At 38.4% G+C, this 25682-nt stretch overlaps 2 protein-coding genes and 1 non-coding gene across 3 annotated transcripts; 1 reads left to right on the top strand and 2 right to left on the bottom strand.

The window, feature by feature from the left end:
- Positions 1-216: 216 nt before the first annotated feature.
- TRMT10C (tRNA methyltransferase 10C, mitochondrial RNase P subunit) lies at positions 217-10630 on the bottom strand. The gene is made up of 3 exons (XM_037131640.2): positions 10484-10630; positions 8847-8912; positions 217-7061 (listed from the first exon to the last, which is right to left on the bottom strand). Exon 3 carries the CDS (start codon positions 7047-7049, stop codon positions 5793-5795), a length of 1257 nt encoding a protein of 418 aa, XP_036987535.2. The 5' UTR covers positions 7050-7061; positions 8847-8912; positions 10484-10630; the 3' UTR covers positions 217-5792.
- LOC119038983 (putative protein FAM172B) lies at positions 10383-18237 on the bottom strand. Its single transcript, XM_037131627.2, has 3 exons — positions 18199-18237; positions 16118-17161; positions 10383-10766 (listed from the first exon to the last, which is right to left on the bottom strand). Exons 1-3 carry the CDS (start codon positions 18235-18237, stop codon positions 10383-10385), a joined length of 1467 nt encoding a protein of 488 aa, XP_036987522.2.
- A 1968-nt stretch (positions 18238-20205) lies between these two features.
- On the top strand, positions 20206-20314 carry LOC119039018 (U6 spliceosomal RNA). The gene has a single exon (XR_005080527.2). It is a non-coding gene; the product is annotated as a U6 spliceosomal RNA (small nuclear RNA).
- The last annotated feature ends 5368 nt before the right edge of the window (positions 20315-25682 follow it).

Genomic DNA, 25682 nt, shown 5'->3' with positions numbered 1-25682 from the left:
ATAGAGGGATGTTAAGAATAATATAGGAAATGGAGAAGCCAAAGAACTTATATGCAAAACCCAAGGACATGAACAAATGAGGAGATTGCTGAAGGAAATGGGGGTTCCAGACAGAGGGGGGGAAAAGGGATAGGTTGGGACAACTGTATTGGCATAATTAATAAAGTATATTAAACAACTTTATTAATTTTTACAAAAGATTTTATTCATTTTTAGAGAGAGGGGAAGGAAGGGAAAAAGAAAGGGAAAGAAACATCAGTGCGTGGTTGCCTCTTGTGTGCCCCCTACAGGGGACCTTGCCCGAAACCCAGGCATGTGCTTAGACTGGGAGTTGAATCCACGACCCTTTGGTTCGCAGGCAGGCACTCAGTCCACTGAACAACACCAGCCAGGGCTACTGATCATGTTTTAACTGTGAAATGTAATAGTAGTTATAGTGTTACTGAGAAGATTGAGATAATACAGGTAAAATTTGTAATACAGTGCTTGGCTCCTAGTGGGCTGTTGCTTAATGGTAGCTATTGTTTGTAACCTCTAAAGACCTATTCAGTTAATGGTTTAACAGCTGGAAGGGACAGGAAATATGCACAATTATTATTTTATTTTTTAAAAACATTTTTATTTATTTATTTTTAGAGAGAAGAGAGGGAGGGAGAAAGAGAGGGAGAGAAACATCAATGTGTGGTTGCCTCTCATGTGGCCTCCACTGGGGACCTGGCCTGCATCCCAGGCATGTGCTCTGACTGGGAATTGAACCAGCGACCCCTTGGTTCACAGCCTGCACTCAATCCACTGAGCTACACCAGCCAGGGATATTATTTTAATTTAAGTGTGTAATTTGTGAGGTGACTGCTATAATACCCAACATTTATTTGTGCTTACTATATGCTAACCGTAGTTTGCAAGTTTTTAACATGAAATCAAGTACATTTAAATAATCGCAATGCTAAGAATTAAGTGTTACTATTACTCTCACTTTTATGGAAGAGTAAACTGGATCACTGAAAAGGTAAGAGGTGAAGCTAAACTTGAACTTCAGGTAGACAGCTACAACAAAATCACAGAGGAAGAGTAAGTAATCATGGTTTTGCTAACCTTGAGTAGGTTCTTAATACAGCCTTGTAGTCCTGTTATATTTCCCTGTACCATTCTTAAATTTTAGTGTCCATCAGAATCATCTGAAAGGCTTTGAGTTAAAACTCCAGTACCACAGCTTTTGATTCAGTAAATTCACTGGGAGGGAGCCCCCAAATTTGCATTTCTAACCAGTTCCAAGCAATGTTGATGCAGCTGCTCTAGGGGCTATAGTTTGAGAACCACCAGCCTTAATTCATTCATTTTCCTAGACTATTTCACACTTTCTGCATGATCCAAAAACATCCAATATCTCCTCCGCCTCAACTGAATACTTTACTTCTTATTTTCACTGAGAAAATAAGACAAATTCTATATATTCTCACCATATTTGTGGTGGTACCTGCATTTGTACTTATATTTTCTGTCTTCCCTTCTGTTACTTATGCAGTAGATCCCATCTACCTTGCTTACACAAAGTTATCACTCCACTGTTTCATCAGATCTTTCCACCTACAACAACATACATGCATGGCTTTATTGTTCTGATCTACAAAACAAGAACAAGACTTTTGATCTCCTATCTCCCTCTAGTTCATTTCTCCCCACTTCCTATAGAAACTCTTTAAAAAGTTCATTTATACTTACTGTCTCCAGAATGTCTTTGCTGTTTGGTTACTAACTACTCTGCTATCACCCTGGTCCAACCCACTGTTATCTTTCACCTTTGTTATTGCAGTGGCTTCCTAACTTGTTTCTCTTTTCAGTATCAACACAGTAGCCAAAGTGATCCTTTTAAAAGGAATTGTTGGGACAACTGTAATAGAATAAACAATAAAAAAATAAAATAAAGGAATCAGAGTCATTCACCCAACAAATTTTAAGTGCTCACTATGTGCCAGGCACTGTGCCAGGCCTCGGGGATACAGCAGTGAATTAAAAAAAAAAAAAAAAAAAACTCTCATGGAGCTTACAATCTAGTTATCTGATGCATGTACCGGCCCACTGTGTCTGGCATTATGGACGAGATATGAGACAAATTCACACAGATTACCAAGTCCTGTGGAGGAAAAGGGACAGCACGGCTACTGTCTTAAGGGGAGAGTGCCCCGGACAGAGTGTCCCTTGCACGGACAGGCTTTTATTGGGTTTAATTAGCAGAGGAATATAGGTAAAGTTCATTAATCATTGTCAGGCAGTAAGGATCAAACAGTAGATAGCATACAAAGAACTATGAGGGCCTATTCTCAATTAGGGTCTGTTGGCTAAAGGGCTACAAAACATTGGGAAACAAACTCATTTCCTTCTCAAACCCTTACCATTTAATTGAGAGCATTCTAAACAAAGCAGTTTTCACAGGATTTTACATATTCTTTCTTAGGCCTGATCACCCAGGGAACCTACCCTTTCCAGCACAGGACTGCATCACCCTCTGTCATTGTTTCAGGCTTAAGTCAGGCAGGGGAACTAAGCCAGCCGAGATTAGGAGACTTCTTGCAGACAGAATGAGGACTTGGGCTGTGTCAAGCTGAGGAGTGAGGGCCCCTCACTCCTTTATGCTATAGTCCCCCAAGTACTCCCCTGGGGCCTCCCGGTGATCATGCCTGTCTTAACATCATCCCTCCCTTGAAGAATCTTACTCATCATTGGCTAAACAATCAAGCATTGGGGGCCAGTTATGGATAAAGTACAAAGAGCAGAGGCAGTGACCCTGCCAGGGAGATAAGCTTTGTCTTCTTAGTAGCTTCCGGTCTGAAGGTCGCTCACTCAGCCTTAGGTAAGGGAGGTGGGTTGGAGGAGGGGTTACAGCTTCTAAAACCAGGCAGGGCGGTTCCCAACAGAATACTATAAATTAGTTTGTGTTTCAGACAGAAAAGCCATTACTTCCTACTTTGTGCCTGGGAAATTAGAACCTCTAGTTTGGAGAAATTGAAGCAGCATCTGAGGTTTTGTTAGTTCTAAATTCTGAAAAATTTGGAAAATTAAAGTCAATATGAATTCAAACTGGATGAGGTTGCCATTGTGATTTATCTACATAAGAGAAAGGCAGCCTTAGAAATCAATTACTACTTGGCTGTTTGAAAGAAAGTGGTCTTTATTATTTTTAATTCTAGTGTTGCATTACTCAACTGCATACAGTTACACAGAAATAAGAATGTGCTACTTAAAGGGACACAATAACTTGTATACTACTACTAAAACTTCCATACAGTCCAATGAAATTCCATTCCATATTCAATGTATAGTCTGAATTTTTACTTAAAACTTATTGCCCCGGATAGCGTGGCTCAGTGGATTGAGTGCTGGCCTGCGAATCGAAAAATGCCTAGATTGCAGGCCAAGTCCTGAGTTGGGGGTGTGCAAGAGGCAACAGGTGGATGTCTCTCTCATACATTTTTGTTTTTCTCTCACTCTTTTTCCCTCCCTTCCCCTCTAAAAATAAAATCTTAAAAAAATGCTTACATGCCAGATACTGTATTGCTGTATGAGTCAAAAACTACCATGTTTTGCTATAATGTGCACTTTTTGCCCAAATTTTTGAGGGGATTATACGGGTATGATTACAGACCATGGGTATAATAATCCTGTGTATAACATGCACAAAAATGTGGGTGTTCATTACATGAGTGAATTGTACACAGCAAATACAGTATTTCTAATCTTTTAATAGATAACAAATTTCAAGAGATTCAGCAATTTAAGCAATGCAAGAGGCTGCGGGATGGAGCTGGAACCCTGGGAATAAAGGCTGGGTGACTAGTGAGGTGCCCCTAGGAGCCTTGTTTGCCTCATTTTAGTGCTGACCCTGCCAGGAAATCTTAACCTTATTCTTTAACTCTCTCTCTTATTTTAACTGCAGTGTATCTCAAGCAGTTCAAGTAGTAACACCTTGCCACTTTAATAGGGTCTAACAGTGGAAATTCATTCATATCACACTTGTCACTAATTCTAAATTAACACATCACTTCCTCAAGGACATTCCTGATACCATTTAGGTTACACATAGCCTTATTTTTCCATTGCATTTCATTCTTGCCTTATTAGAGTGCATGATTTATGGGTTAAAACCTGGGACTTTAAAGTCAGACAGATGTTTTGAGATGATACTTAAAGGCCAAATTATTTTGAATAAATTTTCCTTATTTGTAAAAAAGATAATAATGGTACCTACAGCTTGTTTAAGTAATTCATGTATACTGCATTCTGCTTGGAGCAAAGTAGGTACTTAAGTATTTGGTAAAATTTAGGCCCCACTTTAAGAAATGTATTGGAGCCCTGGCTGGTGTAGCTCAGTGGATTGAGTGCGGGCCTGCGAACCAGACAATCGCAGTTCGATTCCCAGTCAGGGCACATGCCTGGGTTGCAGGCCGGTTCCCTGCAGGCCAGTTCCCAGCAGGGGATGCACGAAAGGCAACCATACATTAATGTTGCTCTCCCTTTCTCCTTCCCTTCTCCTCTAAAGATAAATAAAATCTTAAAAAAAATGTATTGGATAGCATCTTATACTAATTTTCAGTTCAGAAACTAGGTAGAAATGCTTGGCCATCCATATATATTTATTTCCCCATGTTTCCAACTTTAATGGTGCAGTTAGTCTACAATGATTATGGTTCCTGAAGTTCACTTCTTAGGAAACAAATATTTTCTCAAGTATATTAGGACTCATTAGGTAGCAAGCAGCAGAAACCTAACTTAAACTGGCTTAGGCAAAGGAGAACTTATTGGAGAGATACAAGATATCACATGAGGTTTGAACAACCAGTAAACCCTAATGGAAATCTATAGCTAGACCTGAGACAATTGGAAGCAGGGATTTGAACAGATCTAGAAATTGGTCTTATTTCTGTAGGTAAGCTTCACTCTCTCCTGGCTTCCTTCACGGAAAAGGACGTGTCCACCAATTTTAAAGCTTTTTATCTGTCTAAGTTTACCACCAGAAAGGAACTAATATAGTCCATCTTAGTTCTTAAGTCCAAAAATCTTGGAAAAGTGTTGTAATGGGTCTATCTTAAAGTTAGTTGCCCATCTCTAAACTTGAATGAAGTGTGTACTTAGGGATAATCAGCTGTGGCCAGGAGAGGTCTGTAAAAAATTAAGCAACTTCTATTTGAATCATGTGGCTGGAGGAAAGAACTATTTCCTAGAAAAGGAAGTACTGTATGTAACACTCACTAAATACAACTTTTTAAAAGGACAAGAAATGAGTTTTATCTCCCCAAACCCATTTTTTCATTATACAGCCAAATCCCATGACATGCTATGGAATTGCTTACCTTTTGTTTAACATTCAGTTAAACAATATACCTTAGTGCCTATGACATGCTTAGCACTGTACCAAATGCTACTTTAATAAGTGAATGACCACTTGAAGTCTAGAAATATTTTCTCAATTTTTGATAAAAGGGTAGTTGTTGACATAGCTAAAAGAACATTTGAGAATGAAAAATGGAGGCACAGACTCAGTTATTAAAATGCTACGATGAAACTGGTTTACTGGGCTCAACAAACCCAGGCAACTCTTTTTACTAAGGTTTTTTTTATAGTAAAAATATATACATTTCCAAAGTTTTGCAGATATTTACTTAATTGGGGAAAGTACAATACTTCAGTTAGTTTGGAAAGACAACCTCTAAGAGCAAGTGAATTCCATTCAGGAAAAGACTAACAATTGTATTTCCAATCTATTTACTTTTTAAGCTATTGAATATTCTTTTAAGTCATCTTTTCTGTGTGTATATATTCAGAGAGCCTTTTTGAAATGACTTAATAATCTTTGATTTCTTCACTCTGTTGACCAACTCTTGAGAATACTGAGGAATCTCCAGATAACCAGTATGTTTTCTCCTTGGAACAAACTTCAGAGCCTCTTCCCAACTACCGTTGTTTTTCAGACATAACAAAATACGTATTACTTGATCTAAGGTGAGATTTTTTGTACCAGTATCCCACTGTAAATATTTATCTAATGGAAAGCATTCTGTTGCCAGATTCAGCCGTTTTGCCTTGGCTAGGGATATGCCTGGCTGTATATTCTTATCAACAAAAGCTCCCACTATATAAATTTTGTCATGCTTGAAAGTAGTCATAACATTGGGAGAGTCTGCAGTTAAATATACAATACTGTCTTTTGGAAATAAATCTATGTGTGACTTTTCTGTTGCTGTTAAAAGCAGTTTGTTCCACTTTTCTCCATAACGTTTAATTAACTCTCTGTGAAGAGGGCCATCTGTTTTAAGATTGCAGAAATGAATATGAAAGGGATCAACATCTCTTCTGTTCTGTCCCTCACTTTCTAAAAGTTGGGAAACAGTATTCTGCACCTCTTTTGGTTTCATGTAATTATCGTAAGTCATGTCAAAAACCAAAGGTTGCCCAAATTGCATGGCCTGGGCACCCTTCCAGCCCATTGCTATGTCCATATTCCTATCCCACAGTCGTAGAAATAGGAAGTTTTGCTGTTTATTTTCCTTGGTTTCTAGTACCTGGTCTTCTTTTGCTTTTTCCTTTGCTGCTGCTTTCAATTCCTTTTTAATTTGCTTAGCTTTTTTCATTTTTTCCTTAGCATACAAATATTTTAAATATTTTTTTTTTGATGATTTAGAAACACATTCCATAATCGTTTTGAGCTCTTCGTCACTGATGTGTTCTGGAACTTCTCTGCCAAGCAATCTCCACATCTCAATTAACTCCCTAGTAGCCTCCAAAGGATCTTCATCCTTGGTACTTAAGACTGTTGAAACACCTTCTTGTACACTAGACTTCATTGTAATTTTCCACGCATCCAATTCCAGCTGTTCAGGTGATGTACTCTCCTCATTAGGACAGGGCACAGGTGGTATTTTGGAAGACATGTATCTCTGCAGAATCGATGAATATAAAACACTTCTCTTCCTGTTAAGGGTAAATGGCACCAAAACTCTAGCAAAAGGTCTTATGAAGGCAATGTTAACACTCATTTTGAAGAAAACAGTCATGAAAGAAAATCCCTATAAAAGAAAAAAAATGTAGCAAGAAGTTATACAAAGATTTTAAAAACCTCTCAATTAACTCAGCAAATACAAATTTGCGAGATGAAAATACAGTCAATTTCTGAAACACAAAAGTGGAATCTTAGTACTTTATATTTGCTGCACCATTAATTTTTCCTAGACTGCTGTGGCTTAGAGCCTCTGATAAATAAAGGTAAAACTTATTTGGGTTGTTATTTTAGACATGAATTTCATTATTGCTTTAGACAAAAGAATATTTTGAAGATCTTTTAAATTTTTTAGATGTAAAATTTTTATTTTATTTTTTATTGTTATTCTATCATAGCTGTCCCAATACTGCTGCTCTCCTCCACCCATTCCCACCACATCTCTGTCCGTGTTGAAGATCCTTTTTAGATTTGCATCTAGGCCCAGAAAAATCAATGTTACTAGATAACAAAGTTATATACCACTGATGTGGCTAAGATCACGGGTGTGCTGTATTTTTCTCTATTCTATACTAAACTAGATACAGGGTGGGGCAAAAGTAGGTTTACATTTGTTCTTATGGAAAAATAAATAATAAATATTAATTCATGAGTAAACTGTTTCGTGTATTCACACTGTAAACCTACTTTTGTCCCACCCTATATAGACCCAAATATGAGATCCTTAGCATAAGCAACAGATGAAGGCAAAGGGCTGAAAAGTTATAGAATATGGCAACTAGTAAAAAAAAGACTTAGTAGTTGCTGTACTGGTTTCCAAAACAGAAATATAGAAAGATCTACTGATTTTAAAACAAAACAAAAATCCAGTTCAGACTTTATTTTGCAGCAAATAATGTTACTGCCCAACAAAATGTCCAAACTTAGGGCACATATATATAAGCTCCACAATTTTATCCTAAAGGTCTGGAGGTCCACAAAACAATGAAGATGCTTAAAGATGTGAACTAATGTCCAATTTGAAGGGAAAACAAAAAGGAATTCAGCCCTGGCTGGTGTGGCTCAGTGGACTAAGTGTTGGCCCCTGAACCAAAGGGTTGCTGGTTTGACTGGAGGGCACATGCTTGGGCTGAGGGCTGAGTACCCAATTGGGGACGTGCGAGAGGCAACCACACATCAATGTTTCTCTCCTTCTTTCTCCCTCCCTTCCTCTCTCTCTAAAGATAAAGAAATAAAATCTCTAAGAAAAAAAATTATTGGAAAAAAAAGGGAATTCAACTTTTTACAAAATGCAACTGAGATGCCTGACGTTTTTTTCTTTCTTTGGCTTCTTTTAATGACTCTGCACCCTCCTGAATCTCCTGCCTCATTGACCTGTGCACCCATGCTCAGATGCTCCATCCCTCCACCCCCTTTAATGGTGCCTCTGAGTTCTGTCATTAGCCCCTTTTTCAATCTAAACATTTTTCCTATGAGGTCGAATTTACCTCAGTAGCTTCAATCACCATGAATCAGAAGACACCTCAAATGCATCAAACTGAAATAATCTCTCTCCCTTTTCTTCACAATCTGCTTCTCCCTCTGCCATTGTTTCAGGGAGAGACACAGCTATCCATTCATTTGCTGAAGCCAGAAACCAGGAGTCATTTGATTACTGTTCTCTCTCACACACACATCATATCTAATCCATTTGAGTTGTATTTACTTTACTTTTTATATATTTCTTAAATTCATTCAATTTTTTTTTTCTTTTCAAAAATTTCTTATTAAATTGCCTTGATGGTGTGGCTCAGTTGGTTGGAGCATCATCCTGTGGCCAAAGGACTGCAGCTTGATTCCCAGTCAGAGCATATACCTGGGTTGCAGGTTTGATCCCCTGGTCCAGGTGCGTATGGGAGGCAACCAAGTGATGTTTCTCTCTCTGAAAGGAATGAAAAAATGTCCTTGGGTGAATATTAAAAAACTTACATTAATTAAATTTTTGAGAAATATTGACATATTGTTCCACTTATTTATGCACTTGTTTTTATTATGTGCCCTGACCAGAGCTCAATCTCACAACCTTAGCATATTGGGATGACCCTTTAACCAACTGACAGTTTCAGCCAAGACCCAACCCCATTTTCTTAATTGTATCTCCTAGCCTCCAGATTTGCAATCCTTTACCTTTAAGCCATTTGGAGCAAGTACAAATCTGATCATTAAAATAAGCCTACAGCTGCCATGTTAAAGTCAAAATTTATTTTAAAAAGTTTACAAAGTTTTTCACAATATCATCCTTTGCTCACCTCTTCAGCTATACCTCTCTAGCAATTCACCTCAAACTTTACATCAACTATTCCTATTAGTTCTTATACCACCCTGTATTTCTCTATCATAGTACATACTTGTAAATATGTATACTTGTAACGCTACATTATAATTGCTTCTTTACTTGTTTGCCATACTAGATGGTAAACTATCAGGACAAAGATTGTGTTTACATTAACACTGAACTCAATGCTTGGCAGTGTATGGCTCTCAAAAACCATTCAAGTATTTTTTTTTTAAGAAAATTTCTATAAGGGTTTATTTGAGCCAAAATGACCACATATACATATGCAGGGAGCAAGATATTAAATGCTCGAGCCCTAGCTGGTGCAGCTCAGTGGATTGAGTGCCCGACTGCGAACCAAAGGGTCACAGGTTCCATACCCAGTCAGGGCACATGCCTGGGTTGTGGGCCAAGTCCTTAGATGGGGGCCTGTGAAAGGCAAACACACACTGATGTTTCTCTCTCTCTCCCTCCCTTCCTAACAATAAAGAAATAAAATCTTTAAAAAACTATACAAAGATATTAAATGCTCAAGTATTTTTCAAGTAAACACATTTTAAAGAAAAAAAAAAACAATTTACTTTAGACTTCCCGGAATATTTAACTTAGACTCGTCAGCCCCAATATGAGAAACTGTGATTTCAGAACAAATGTTGAGTTTTGTCTCTGTAAGTGGTAAATATTTTTAGTATACCATAGAAGTAAAAACCAAAAATATAAGAAAGCAATCAAGGATATCATTTTGAGAAATAATGCTCTTGTTCCAGGTATTGTACTATTCATAGTTTCTGAAATCACTGGGCTTCCACTTTTCATGAGAATATTTGTGTTATGAAATTCATATATGTAGATAAGGTCTTAAATGTTTAATAAAGTGCATTACCCACATACAAATGGGAAAAATATGATGTTTTTAGATCAATATGGTTAATTTCTGTACAATGCCAACCCAACAAGGTACAACTGGGATAGTTTTTCCAAAGTCGACAGCACAGCTAAAGTTTCCAAAAATTCAAATTTTATATAGTATTTATATCGACCAATAGCAGTATGTTATGCATCAGTATGGGCTTTCTTTTAACTGCGGGGCTTCTGAATGCACAAGCTAAGTCTTAGAACGTCTCTCGCTTTCTTCCATTTCAACACATACACTGCGAGACGACAACAAACGCCCATACCAGGACTGCAGAGACTGTGGCTCCAGCCGGATAGGACGTAGGACTCCGCGGTGAGGTGCAGCCCCTCAAAGACCACTGCCAACCTAATCCACAGCACGACTACGCTTTCTTGCGGAAACCGTCGCAGGCCCACGATCCGAGCGTTGACCACAGCCGGAAATCCCGCCCTCTCCGGTCGGCGCGGTCTTATGACGTCACAACTCAGGGGTTTGCATTCTTGTCTGGAAAGCGGCGCTGTGGGGCCGGAGGGTGGATAGCTGCTTGTGCTCCGCTGCAAGCAACTCTATTAACCGAGACGTGCTAAGTAGCTGGGTTTTTTTTGTTGTTGTTCTATTCTCCTGTTTTTTTTCTTTTTCTTGTTCCTCTATTATTTAAAACTCTTTCAAGTCCTCTTCTCTTAATCTACTGCATAGTCCCTTTATAAGCATATACTCACGTAATCCTAAAAATAAGATGTTTTCACAAATTTCACTCAGCTTTGAAATCCTTAATGCTAGGACTTTAATTTACCGATCTTTTTGACCAGTAATCTTTTTATCGACGGTATCTGGTAGAATGCTTTAACTCTGATAGGCAACACTAAAAATCTCTCCCTGCCCTTAGCTCACTTGAAGATCTAATGTAAAAATGAAGTTAAGACACATGCTGTGAATTAGTGGCTTTTAGGGCAAAATCGAGTCTGCATGTGTTTAGTTTAGCTAGCACATTTTCCCCCCACCCAGCCCAACATTTTAAAGTGTTTTAATTTAGTTGTCATGAAAATATAAGGCACACCATCATTTACTGGGGAAAAGACAGCCTTTTCAATGAATGGTTGAAGTTAGACCCTTACCCTAAAACCATATACAAAAATTAACTCAAAATGAATCAAAGACTTCAACATAAGAATGAGGACTATAAAACTCTGAGAAGGAAACATAGGGGGGAAATGTCATGACATTGGATTTGACAATGATTTCTTGGATATGATCTCAAAAGCACAGGCCACAAAAGAAAAAATAGATGTTTTGGGCTTCACCAAAATTAAAGCCTTGTGTACATCAAAGGACACTATTAAGAAACTAAGAAGACAACTACATACTTGAACAACAATTAAAATTTTAAAAAATTAAAAAATTTAAAAAGACAACCACAAATTGCACATCTGATAAGGGATTACTATCTAGATTATGCAAAGAACTACTACAACTCCATAACAAAAGAAAATCAAACAATCAAATTCAAAAGTGGGCAAAGAACTTTAGATTTTATTTATTTTTAGAGAGGGGAAGGGAGGGAGAAAGAGCAGAGAAACATCACTCGGTGGTTGCCTCTCCCACACTGCCCTACTGGGGACCTGGCCTGCAACTCAGGCATGTGTCCTGACTGGGAATCGAACTGGCAACCCTTTTTTACAGGCCAGTGCTCAAGAACTTAAATGGACATTCCTCTAAAGAACATATTGAAATGGCCAATAGCACATGGAAAGATGTTTAACATCACTAATTAACAAGTGCAAATCAAAACTACAGTGAGATATCTCCTTGGACTTACTAATGGTTGTTGTGGATGAAAAGGAGGTTCCGTAATAAAATTCACAAGTGCAATGATGGAAAGTAATCTCACAGGGTGACCTGATTATAAATTCCATATTGGGCTGTGGCTGATGTGGCTCCATAGGTTGAGGGCTGGCCAGCAAAAGGAAAGGTATACATACACACGTGTATACATATATGTATGTATATGTGTATACTTACATTATTTATCCTCACCTGAGGCCATGCTTATTGATTTTTAGAGAGAGGGAGAGAAACATCTATGTAAGGGAGAAACAGCCATCAGTTGCCTCTCGTATGTGCCCCAACTGGGAACTAAATCTACAACCTGAACATGTACCCTGACCAGGAATAGAACTCTCGGCTTTTCAGTTTACAGGACAATTCCAACTGAGACACACCAGCCAGGGCAGGATATTCTTTATAAAATGTAAATCTGATAATAGTCTTCCCTTTAAAACCATCCAATGGCTTTCATTGTCATTAGCATAAACTTGAAAATCTTTTTTTTTGTCATCTTGCCAGATTGACCGATGTCTTCTTTTTTTAAAATCTATTTTATTGATTATGCCATTACAGTTGTCCTATTCCCCCCTTCATTCTCCTCCACCCTGCACACCCTCTCCCCCACCATTCTCCCCTTTAGTTTATGTCCATGTGTCACAAGTTCTTTAGATTCTATATTTCCCATACTATTCTTGCCCTCCCCCCTGTCTATTTTCTCCCCACCATCTATGCTACTTATTCTCTTTTCCTTCTTCCCCCTCTCTCCTCCTCCCACTCCTCTGTTGCTAACCCTCCATGTGATCTTCATTTGTATGGTTCTGCTCCTGATCTAGCTGTCCTCTTAGTTTGCTTTTGTTTTAGGTGTGGTTGTTAATAACTATGAGTTTGCTGTCCTTTCACTGCTCATTTTTTAATTTTTTATCTTCTTTTTCTTAGATAAGTCCCTTTAACATTTCATATAATAAGGGCTTGGTGATCAAGAACTCCTTGAACTTGACCATATCTGAGAAGCACTATACCTGCCCTTCCGTTCTAAATGAAAGCTTTGCTGGATAGATCAAACTTGGATGTAGGTCTTTAGATTTTATGACTTGGAATACTTCTTTCCAGCCCCTTCTTGCCTGTAAGGTCTCTTTTGAGAAATCTGCTGACAGTCTGATGGGAACTCCTTTGTAGGTGACTGTCCCCTTATCTCTTGCTGCTTCTAGGATTCTCTTCTTCATTTGAATCTTGGCTAATGTAATTATAATGTGCCTTGGTGTGTTCCTTCTTGGGTCCATGTTCTTTGGGACTCTCTGAGCTTCCTGGATTTCCTGAAAGTCTATTTCCTTTGCCAGCTTGAGGAAATTCTTCTTTATTATTTGTTCAAATAAGTTTTCCACTCGTGGCTGTTCCTCTTCCCCTTCTGGTACTCCTATAATTCGGATGTTGGAATGTTTAAAGATGTCCTGGAGGTTCCTAAGCCTGTCCTCATTTTTTTAAATTCTTGTTTCTTTCTTCTTTTCTGTTTGGTCATTTTTTTCCTCTTTCTGATCCACTCGATTTTAGTCCCAGTTTTGTTTTTATCACTATTGGTTCTCTGTACATTTTCCTTCATTTCATTTAGTGTAGCCTTCATTTGTTCCTCTAATTTGTGACCAAAATCAACCAATTCTGTGAGCATCCTGATCACCAGTGTTTTGAACTGTGCATCTGAAAGGTTAGCTATCTCTTGGTCGCTTAGATTTATTGGCTCTGGGGCTTTGAGCTCTTTTTCTGCTTGAGCCATAGTGTTTTGGTCAGGTTGCACCTATTATGTATGAGGGGCGGAGCCTTAGGTGGTCACCAGAGTGGGGCGACCCAGTCGCTGTGTTGTGACGCTGTATGTGGGGGCGGGGTCAGAGAGGGGCAATGGTGTTTGTTCCGAGCTCTCTCTCAGATTTCTATCCCCTCTGTCGCTTCCCACAAGCAAATTGGGCCCTTCTGGTGCTGGTTCCCAGGTGTATGGGCTTGTGCACCCTCCAGGACCCTGTGGGTCTCTCCAATGAGCTCTCTGTGAGCCTGGAAGCTTCTCCTAGCACCTCGACCCTGAAAGTCTTTCCATTTGTTTATTTCAGGCTCAATTCCCATTGCTGGGGCCTTGGCCTGAGCGGTCTGTCTCACTGCTTGCTCCTTTCGCCTGGTTTATCTGCACGTGAATGTGTGACCGTAGTCAGCCAGCCACCTTGTGCCCCCACTGGCTCCGTCCGTTGCCACCCATGCTTGGGATCCTCCAGCTGCTGCCTGCACTCCTGAGCTGCTGGGTCAGTCTGGATGATCTTTCCTGCCCAACCCTGCTCCGCCGCTGACTGTGCCCCTCTTACCAGTCTGGATGAACGGTTCGTTATTGTCGGACTTCCGTATAGTTCAATTTTCTGTGTTTTGGCTGCGTTTTTGTTACTAAAACTTTGTTGTCTTTAAACTTGGTTGTGTGAGGAGGTACAGTGTTTCCACCTACACCTCCATCTTGGCCGGAAGTGAAAGCTGAAAATCTTAATGATGGATAATGCAGCCTTGCATAAGCTTCCTCTGCCTTTTTCTCTAACTTAATTTTCCAGCTACTAATAAAGAACTTCTTAACCATATCTGAGTCTGGCTCCTCTGAGCTTTCCTCTCAACTAGGCTCTAGTGTCCTTAGTTTTAGGACACCAAAACTAGCCTAGACAGAGTCTAGGCTCTAGACTCTGTCCTTAGTTTTAGCAAGAATTCTGCTGAGTAAGTTCAGTGAAAATCTCTCATCCTTGATATTGAATTATGCTTTATATGTGGTAAAATACTTTATCCTCCACTCTTAGTATCTTAGCACCCTGGCTTTTCTTCAGCAAGAATCTCTCTTACCCCCTGATGCTGTTATTCAGTAATTTTCCATTCAGCGACCCTTATCCTGCTCATTGGCTACAAATCCCCTCCACTCATCCTTGTGTTTTAGAGTTTATCCCAATCTCTATGCCCTACTTCAAAACCCCCACTGCAGTAATGCCTCTTGAATGTAGTCGTCTCTATTGTTAATAAATATTACTGCATAATGTTTTCTTGGCACAACTGCCTCCTAAGTTTTTTAGCTTTAGCTGAACTGGGCTGCTTCCTCCTGCCTAACGTTCCTTTCCTAGGATTGTTTTCCCAGCTGACTATCACTGTTCTTCACACTAAGCACCATTTTCTCCAGGAACTATTCTTTTAATGCCAAGGCTTGTTAGGATCATGTTAGATGTTCTTTGGCATCCTTTATTTTTTAACACTCTTCGCATTTGCAATTTGTCGTTCATTGTAAACTCCATAAGGATAAAGGCAATGTTGGCCTTGTTTGTCTGTGTCCCCAAGACCTAGTATTGACCGGCACACGATAGACACTTAAATATTAGCTGAAGGTATGAGCGAACACACACATGACTAAAAATTTTAAACAAAAGAACACGGACATACAAAGAGTGGGCCATGACCAGTGTGGCTCAGTTGGTTGGGCATTGCAGCACAAAGGGAAAGGTTGCTGGTTCGATTCCTGGTCAGGGCACATGCCTGGGTTGTGGGTTTGGTCCCTGCTGGTGGTGCCTGTGAAAGGCGATCTCTCACAGGGATGTTTTTGTCTTTCTCTTTCTCCCTCCCTTTCCCTTTCTCTAAAAATAAATAAATAAAAATAAAAAGCATACAAAGAAAGGAATTTGCTTATGATATTTAATTTTTAGTTCACTTGTAATTTTAATATGGCATTAATCATATGGAATCAAAAATTGACTTAAAATTTAATTTCTATGACTAAAGTTATAGTGTCATTATATTAAACCATAAGAAAAGCCACTTTTCAAAAGAAACATCCTCTAAGTTTACTAATACAATAAAATTTAATGATGGTATGGGCTGACTTTCTGGTTCATCAATAGGCTACAAACGAGAAGATATTCACTTTAGAAAAATTAACAAGTCAAATCTTAATCCAAAATGTAATATTGTATATGAGCTAGAAGTTTTTTCTTCTAGTATCTACCTTAGCAAAGTTTCAGTGGAATGAAAAAAAAATCTTACATGACAAAAAAGTAACTTAAGCACTTCACTTTATTTTTGTGGAGCTTCTAGTTACTTTTGGCACAGGAGAGAAATTAATAGTCGTTTTGGCTTTCAGAGCTCTTTTAAAGTATTTAAAAATTGACTGAAGGCTAGAGGAAAGGGCCAAGTCATGTTTTTCTGTACCAGCAGAAACCATAGGAAACTCTTTTTTCAAAACAGTAGTTGCAGGTTTATCCAGAGGTTTAGGGCTTGTCACCCATTCACGGCAGTGATGCTTTATCCATGCTAACAACTGTACATCGCTTCCTAGCTGATGCCCTACATGATGTTGAGAGTCAATAAGTGCAACAGCATATACTTTGCTCATCACTTCCCACTTTCTGTGAACAAGCAAGTCCATAAAAACCAAGCCTCCATAACCATGTACAATGAAGGCAACATCCTTGCCTTCAGTCTTTGAAATGAAGGAATCCCAAATGTAAGCCATGTGTTCTTCAGGAGTTCTGCTGCATCTTTTTGGAATATACCGGAGAGATAAAAACCTCTCAGTTTGAACCATTTTTAGGGAAGAGGACTCAATATTTTGTGTTAAAAGACCTTTCCATTCTTTTTCCATCTTTAGGTCCACAAAATTGTCATTGGGGTTTAGCACAATTACATCATAATGTGCCTGCAATGCCATTTGAATACATGGGATCTGACTTCCATGTTGTAGCCCATGATGTATTATTGCCTGCTGACTCCACTGACCAGCTCGAAAGACCCCATGGTCTTGAAGAAGAACGAGAAGAGCAGAATGATGATTTGTTAATGCTCTCTCACTCATAAAAAAGAAGCTTCTTGGTTCCTTTTCAGCTTCTGGTGGGATGTATACTTTTTGTAATTTGCACACTTTCTCCAAAAGCTCATAAATGTATTTTTCAAGCAAATGGCTAAGGGCCTGGTAGCGCTTGCAATTCCTCTCAGGGACATTTTTATAATAATTATAGATAAAAGGCCTTTGTGTCTCTAGGTGTCTCAACTCAGCTTTTTCATTGAAGTCATATTTAAGTTCTTCTAGTAAGTCAGATTGTTCAATAAATTTTTGGAAGCTTAGTTCCTGTGTTATTGGTAACCACTGAAAGAGAAAAGAAATAATATGTTACTGGTAGAAAAAATAAAATATTCAGCTTGTTAAATTCTTCTGGTGGGAAATTATGCTAAACTAGTACTTTACAAAGATATTAACCTTTTAGCCTATTGTAAATACTCTAATTCAAAATAATAGCGAGTGATGCAAACCAGTGAGAGACTGAACATACTAAGGGACAATGGCCAGGCCATATATAAAAATAGAATTTTGAAAAAAAAAATAGAACTTTTACCCACAATCTGCAGGAACTTGTCCAGGAACCAACCCCTTAATCTACAACAAACAGCTCAGAAAGCTAGCCTGCTGCAAGTCAGACTTGTAGGAAGTCAGACTGCTACTCTAGTGACCAGGAAGCTAAACAGTAACTTTTGTTACATTTGGCCCCAGATGACCAGGACTTGATTAATAACTGACAGCTTTCCTAATTTTTATCCCTACTTTCAACTTAGGACCCACAGGAGAAAGCCAAGTATGCACCCCTAACCAATCACATAGGATGCCCCACTCCTGCCTATAGCTTCCCCGTGCCAGCAAGCTTCCCTTTCTTCCCGCTATAAAACTTCCCTACTCCTCTGCCTGCCTTTCAGTGTTTGCTAAAGTGCAAGTGAAAGTGTCCGACTCCCTTATTTTGGCAGCTCAGAATAAATAGGTTTTGCTTTTTCTCATTTGGTTGGTCTTTATCTTCACAGTAAGCATTTAATAAATTTTACAAGGGATGGCAGTGTAGGTTAGAATTAATTTATCTAATAATAGATGATATGGTTATTCTGATGTCTGAAAGAAAAAAAAGCAGCTAAGGAATTAATTTAGAGTTATTATGGACAAAGCCTAGGGGGAAAAGAAAAGGCTTTGAAAGGTTAGGGCTTGCTCTAAAGCCAAACAACTATTAAATAAACGATACTGAGAGTGATTAAATAAAATTTATGTTCTTAACAAATACATTAATACTCTCTCTCCCTAACTTCTTAACAATGACACTGCCAATCCACAACGTATTTCTAATCAGTAGCATAAGCTCTTACCTTCCTGCAGTTTATTTTCCACTTAGGAGGTAGAACCATCTTTTTTAACATCTAAATTGGATCTCACACCATTGTTCAAAATTTTCAATTTCCCCTCTCACTTTAGGAATAAAATCCCAGTCCTTACCCGGGCCTCCAAAGTTCTACAGAGCCCTTAGCTCTCTAGTGTCATTTTCTTCCATTCTCTTGCTTACTTACTCATGTAGCTACATCACCTAGCTTGTAGCTCTTTCTCAAGTATCATTTAGCACCCATTTTCTTGCTTACTTCACTTTAGCCACAACTGGCCTCCTTGCCTCCAACTTGTGGAGCAAGCTACTGTTAAATGATATTCTCCTTTTCTATGCTTGCACCTTAGAACACTCTTCCCCAAAATATCCATAGGGTGTCATTTTCTTAAAAGTTTCTGCCTACCTGTTTACTGACTAGAGAAACTTGGAGCATTCTACCTGAAAGGGCAGTTCCCTCTAAGCCTTCCTCCCTCCCTTCTTCCTTTCTTTACTTTTCTTTCTCTCCTTTTTCTTTCATTTTCTCTCTCTCTCTTCCCCTTTCCTTTTCTTTTAGTACTTATTACCAGCTGACATATACTTGTGTATTGTCTGTTTCCCCCCATTAGAATGTAAGCTCCATGAGAACAGGGTCAAAGACTTGGTTTAGTTAACTACTGTTTCTCTAGTTCTTGGAATAGTGCCTGGTGAATAGCTGGCAATTAAATATTATTGTTAGAATTTTATGATTTTTGCTGAGGGCATAAGGAAGTAAACAGAAAAAGTCCTATAGCTGTATATACAGGAGAAAGATGCATGCACAGCTTTAAAAAATTATAAAGACTTTTTCTATAATTCTAAGTTAATAAATGTCAATTTGTGAGTTATTTTTAGAGTGTCCTATGCATCCATATACATATTTGTTTTCTCTTTTGCAAATTAAGTCGGTCTATTAAAATAAAGAAGAGCATCAAACTGTTTTATGTGCTTGGTTTTCCAAAGAATGGATTGGAGTAAGATAGTTTAGCTTCAAGAATAAGATTGTTAGAGCTGCAAGGAATGTTACAGATGATATTCTTAGCTGCTATCTTTGTATTTCATAGAGAAGTGAGGCTTTCTCAGGTAAAGTGACACACCCAAAGAAACTCAGGTAGGTCTAGGAGCCTGAGAGAAGATTAATTTTTACCAGTGATCTTAACAATGCATAGTATTTGACTGTTTATTTCATTCATTCACCAAAATTCAGTGAGGCATTTGTTAGATATTGAGTTTCCTATATTGAGTAATCTAGTCATTTTATGTTTAATGAGGTAAAAAAAAGGATAGTATATAATAATTAATAAGAATTTCAGATTAGCTCCTTCTGGTAATCTGGATTAGGTGGTGGCACAGCTGTAATGTTTTGCTGTAGGTATGGTTATTATTTTTAATTGAGGTAAAATATATTAAAATTTACCATTTTAACCATTTTTAGGTATGCAGTTTAGTGGCATTAGGTACAATCACATTATTGTGCAACCATTATTGCTATCGATCCACAGAACATTTTCATTTCCAAAACTGTAACTTTACACCCATTGGTAATAAATCGTTAGTTCCCCTTACCTCTAATTACATAGTAATACCCTACTACGGTAATTACTGTCTGTTACTATATTAAAAAAAGTAGTTCCTTTTGTGTATCCTATTGCCACTAAGAAGTACAGAATGAAGGATGCCTCTACGATATTTTAAAATATCTAAAATACTTTTCTTAAAAAAGCAATACATATGCGTTAATTAATTTATATAGAAAAACAAAACAAAAAAGCCACCGGAAAACATATTTTAAGAAAACAATTACTGTTTTGCTACAAAAGAAGCACTATTTTTATTTTCCCAACACAGAATGCAATTATGAGGGTTTTTTTAAAAAGAACATAATTATGCTTGTCTACAATTCCATTTAGTAAATGTAGAAAATAGTAGAAAATGATAGCGCTTATAAAGTTGTATATATGGTTGTTCAGAAAAGACCAGTCCCTGCTTTGGCAGTGCATCTACTACAGTTGGAATGAATAGCACAGAGAAGATTGACATGGGCCCTGTGCAAGGATGACACACAAATCTGTAAAGTGTTCCATATTAAAAACACCTAACTAAACAATATCCCTTCTGTGTTGGGAACTGCCCTGTGTGGTTCAGGAGCTGTAACCCTCCCATGGCTAAGGGTAAGTGAGTGACTTTTGGACCATAAGCCGATAAGGAGACAAAGCTTATCTCCCTGGCAGGAGCACTGCCTCTGCTCCTTTTACTTCACCCTGCCTGGCCCCCAATGCTTGATGGGTTAGCCGATGAGTAAGAGTCCTCAAGGGAGGGATGATGTAAGACAGGCATGATCAGAGGGCCCCCAGGGAAGGACTTGGGGGCTACAGAAAAGGGGTGATGGAGGGGTGATGGACCCTTGCCCCTTGGCTTTGACATAGCGTGAGTCCGAATTCTGTCTGCAAGAAGTCTCCTAATCTCTTGGCTGCCTTACATCCCCTGCCTGACTTAAGCCTGAAACAATGCCTTAAGCCCAAAACAATGTCGGTAGTGGGTGCACCCTGTTCTGGAAAGGGCGGGTTCCTACAGCTATCAGGCCTAAGAAAGAATATGAAAAATCCTGTGAAACCTACTTTGTTTAGAATGCTCTCAATTAAATGGTAAGGGTCCAAGCAGGAAGTGAGTTTGTTCCCCAAAGTTTTATGGCCATTTTGCTATCGGATTCTGACTCAAAATAGGCCCACAGAGTCCTTTGTTTGTTATCTATCATTTGATCCTTGCTGCTTCATAATGATTAATGAGCTTTATGTAAACACCATTTATTCCTATGCAAATTGAATCCAATAAAAGCTTGTCAAGGCAAGGGTCTCAGAGCTCCCCTCTTGAGAGGGTGGTTCAGGCGCTTGGAGGCTTGCTCTCCCCTTGAGAGAGAAGTCACGCCATCCCTTTTCCTCCACAGGACTCAGTAGTCCACGTGAATTTATTTTGTCTCATCCATAAAGCCGTGACACTGCAGGCCAGTGTCTGAGTCACTTCTGCCTGCCTACCTCTCACCCAGGAAAGACAAAAGCTGCTAAATTTAATCTACCTGAGGTAAAGGCCTATAGAAAATAGGATATTAAAAATAGAAAGAAGAAATTCAAATGTCACCAAATCTTGGGGGTCCCAAATTTGAGTATGCAGCAGAATCCCCTAGAAATATTTTTAAATTAACAGTTTAATGAACTATTTTAAAGAGAAACAACACGCAGCTGTCACTGAGCAAAAAAGGTAGGGGATCACATATCCATTTATGTTTGTGTGTGGATAGAAAATGTCTCCTTTCTAAAAAGACACACAATAAACCATTAACAGGGGTTGCCTTTGGGTAGAGGAACTGGGACAGAAGGTTCCTGGACTGAGAAGAGTCTCATATTTCATTGTATATTTGTTAGGAGATTGAAGTTTTTTTCATTAAAAAAAAAAAGAGAAAAAGAGAGAGAAGAAACACCCTTGTAACTACCCTAGCCTGGCTTTGCCAACCATCCGTAATGTGCTTTCAGGGGTCCTGTCCCTCCCTCCAAAAGTAACCACTGCTTTCTATTTATGATTTATATCTCCTGAGTATGCATCCCTAGGATCTATAGTAGCTTAGTTTTTTTTAATTTAATTTTTAAACATATTTTGTTTATTTATTTTTAGAGATAAGGAAAGGGAGGAAGAAAGAGGGAGAGAAACATCAGTGTGTGGTTGCCTCTCCCACATCCCCTACTGGGACCTGACCTGCAACACAGGCATGTGCCCTGACTGGTAATCAAACCAGTGACCCTTTGGTTCCCAGAATGGCACTCAACCCACCGAGCCACTCCTCCAGGCAGGGCTTTTAAATTTAATTTTTATGGTTATTTTTTTCCATTACTATTTAGTCCCCTTATATCCCCCTCCCCCAGCAATTAGTAGTTTAGTTTTATACTTAAAAAAAAAATCCTAATATGTCTTCTTGGGAAATCTTACAAACAGATTTTTAGGTCCCATTTCTAGGAGATTCTGATTCAAAAGATCTGAAGTGGAACTTGGAAACAGATAATTAAGAAGATGATGCTCCCAGCCCTGGCTTGGTAGCTCATTTGGTTAGCGCGTTGTCCCCGAGGTTGTGGTTTTTATTTTTAAATAATTTAATTTATTGTTTAGATTTTATTTATCTTTAGAAGGAAAGGGAAAGAGAGAGGGAGAGAAATATCAATGTATGGTTGCTTCTCATGTGTCCCCTGCTGGGAACTGGCCTGCAACCCAGGCATGTGCCTTGACTGGGAATTGAACCGCGATCCTTTGGTTTGCAGACCCGTGCTCAATCCACTGAGCTACACCAGCCAGGGTGAGGTTGTGGTTTTTATCTCTGGCCAGGGCACGTACAAGAAGCAGCTGATGAACGCATAAAGAAGTGGAACAAATCATTGATGTTTCTGTCTCTACTTTGCTCTCTCTTTTTAATTTTATTTATTTATTTTTGCTCTCTCTTTAAAAAACAAAGATTTTATTTACTATTTTTTGAGAGAGGGAAAGGGAGGGAGAAAGAGAGGGAGAGAAACATCAATGTGTAGTTGTTTCTCCTGTGCCCCCTACTGAAGACCTGGCCCTCAACCCAGGCATGTGTCCCAACTGGGAATCAAACCAGTGACCTTTCTGTTCACAGACCTGCACTCAATCCACTGAGCCACAGCAACTAGGATAGTTAATTTTTAATTAAAAATTTTTTATCTTATGTTATAATTTAGTAAAATTGAGAGTTTAGGTAGTCAGCAAATCCAATAAGTAGCTGTCAGAATTACTTGAGAGCATCTTTTAAAAAATTTTATTTATTTATTTTAGAAAGAGAAAGGATGATTGGTTCACTGGAGTGAGTGTTGGTCTGAAAACCAAAAGGTCGCCAGTTTGATTCCCAGTCAGGGCCCATGCCTGGGTTGCAGGCCAGGTCCACATTTGAGGCTGGGAGAGAGGCAACTAATCAATTTATCTCTCACACACTGATGCTTCTTCTCTCCCTCTGTTTCTCTCTCCCTTCCTCTTTTTCTAAAAGTAAATAAATAACATTTAAAAAAAATCAACAAATGTAGAAGTGCTAAAGAAACGCATATTAAGATAGAACTCTTCAAAGAAGTTAGTGGTGTATGTACAAGGTATATTGGGCTCAGTTCCAGGGCCAAATGATTGTTGAGGGATCTTAGGTTAAAGGTTTGTGCATGTACTATTCCTTCTACAGCTTCCTGGATAAAAGATCACCCACCTGCTGTTCAAATACCCTGAGTTACTGCAAGCTTTCATAACTTCTGGGAACAGGCTATTTCATTTTAGGACAGCTGCAATTATTGATTGCCCTAAAAGGGATGTTATCTTTGAAATCAAGCAGCCTATCTGCATCTTTTAATTAATCATGTTGCTTCATTTATCTGTGGAAGAAAAACTTCCTTCATGTAAAAATTCTCAATATTTTAAAGATAAGAATGAACTACTGTGAAAATGAGGTGAATAGCACCATGATACCGTACTCCAAATATCTCTGCAGAATCTGCTTTCCTGGCACCCACATTAGGAACTCCAGACTGCTCATTTCAATTTTTAAAGCAGTTCAGGAAGTCAAGATGTCTCCAGTGCAAACTCATTTACATTCGTATTGTACTCAAAGTTAATTCACTTGTGATGAGAAAGGGGCTTTTGTAGATTTCATTAATTTCTCTTCAAAGAAATTGTTAATCAAGGGGTAAAATAAAGGGTTGATTAACTTCACACTGCCCCTAGGTCTTGAAACTGTTAAAATCATACCTACTACTTTTAAAACAAAAATACAATGAATAGCCAAAATTTTAAATACTTAATAGACACTTCTGACACTCAGTAAAGAACCCTACTCATTAAGATCCAACCAGTTCATCCTCTCCTCTTATAAATGCTGGGCTGATGAACTTCTAATCTGAAATGATTTTAATTTAAAAGGCTTTATACAGTGTGAGCTAAATGTACATAAAATAAATGACATTATCCTCAAATATACTAAGAAAAATCATTCACTTTTTGGGGTCTTCATATTTTTCAAATAAGAAAGGTTTCAGCTGAACATCATAAAACATCTTAAAAGAAAACGTTATTTAATCAGTCTTTCATAAATGGCAAAATAGGTTGTTAAATGACTCCCTCAAAGAAGCTAAACTTTTTCGTCCTTTAGTTGTTTGCAATACAGTTAGCTATGCAGTAAAGATCGTTAAAGCTAAAACAATACTAGTTAAAAGACATGTACTATTGTTTGCCTTTTCCTCTTATTCTTTGAAAATCTTGAGCTTAAAGGTCATTTATCTTTAAATGTTATTCAGAACAAGCTCCAAGTCAAAGAAACAAATGGGTTTATTAAGTATTAGCAGAAATGCTATATTTGGTTCAGTGGGAAGTTTAAATGATATATTTGCAAGCTGAATTATTTGACTAACTGCTTATAATTTCCTTTCTCATATGTTTACTTCTCACTGCTAAACTTTAAAGCCACTTTTATGGAAGATGCTAGTTTGGGTGGAAACAGATTAGGTTTACTCACGGTTTCCTTTTTTACGTTTCCATCTCTCAGCTCCATTTCCATCTTATGTTTGTTTTCTATCAAATTAGCTAATAAATCAAGCCAGTTTAGTTCTTGAGGTAAATGATTCAATTAAAAAGGTTTATTTATGAGTAAACTTAAAATTCAGATATTTTGCAGTAAGCAAAGTTTGTGTTTGTTAAACAGAAATAAATGAAGGCGTCTATATGAAATCCTTGTAGTGAATTTCAATCTCAGCAAGCTCTTAAGTATTGCTGCTGTTCAGCCATTCCTGCTTTTGAAGGCACTGCCCCCCCATCCCAATAGCCAGTAGCACCTGGAGGCCTACCTCTACCTCAGCACAGACATCGCAGTAATTAGGATGCAGGATTCAAGCACCAGACAGGGCTGTAGTGTTGAGCTGGAATAGTCCCTTTGTTGACTTTGGTAAAATGGGGAAAGGGAGTGGGTATTATACTCATGTATCTCCAGGGTTCCTTCTAGCTTGGGACAGTATAAGCCTAGTCATTTTTGCCTCTGACTAGAGTGTGCTGCTGAATTTTGTTCAGGGTATTGTGATTAAAATTTACTCATTTAAAAAAATTATTTAAGTCCTGGCTGGTGTGCCTCAGTGGATTGAGTGTTGGCCTGTGAATGGGAAGGTTGCAGGCTCAATTACTACTCAGGCACATGTTTGGGTTGTGGGGCCAGGTCCCCAGTTGGGGTGTGTAAGAGGCAAGTGATTGGTGTTTCTCTCAAACATGTTTCTCTCCCTCTCTTTCTCCTTCCCTTCCCCTCTCTCTAAAACTAAATAAAACCTAAAGAAAATTATTTAAGTATATACATTATGGCCAAATAGGGCAATTTCCTAAACTGATGGGCTCTCTGGAAGGACTTAAAAATAATCAGCCCTGTTCTGATTGAATAGCCCT

The sequence above is a fragment of the Artibeus jamaicensis genome, unplaced genomic scaffold, assembly GCF_021234435.1.
Source record: "Artibeus jamaicensis isolate MK-2021 breed Jamaican fruit bat unplaced genomic scaffold, CSHL_Jam_final contig_558, whole genome shotgun sequence".
Taxonomy (NCBI): domain Eukaryota; kingdom Metazoa; phylum Chordata; class Mammalia; order Chiroptera; family Phyllostomidae; genus Artibeus; species Artibeus jamaicensis.
The sequence above is the reverse complement of the archived record's forward strand: the minus strand, read 5'-3'. Positions and strand labels throughout refer to the sequence as shown.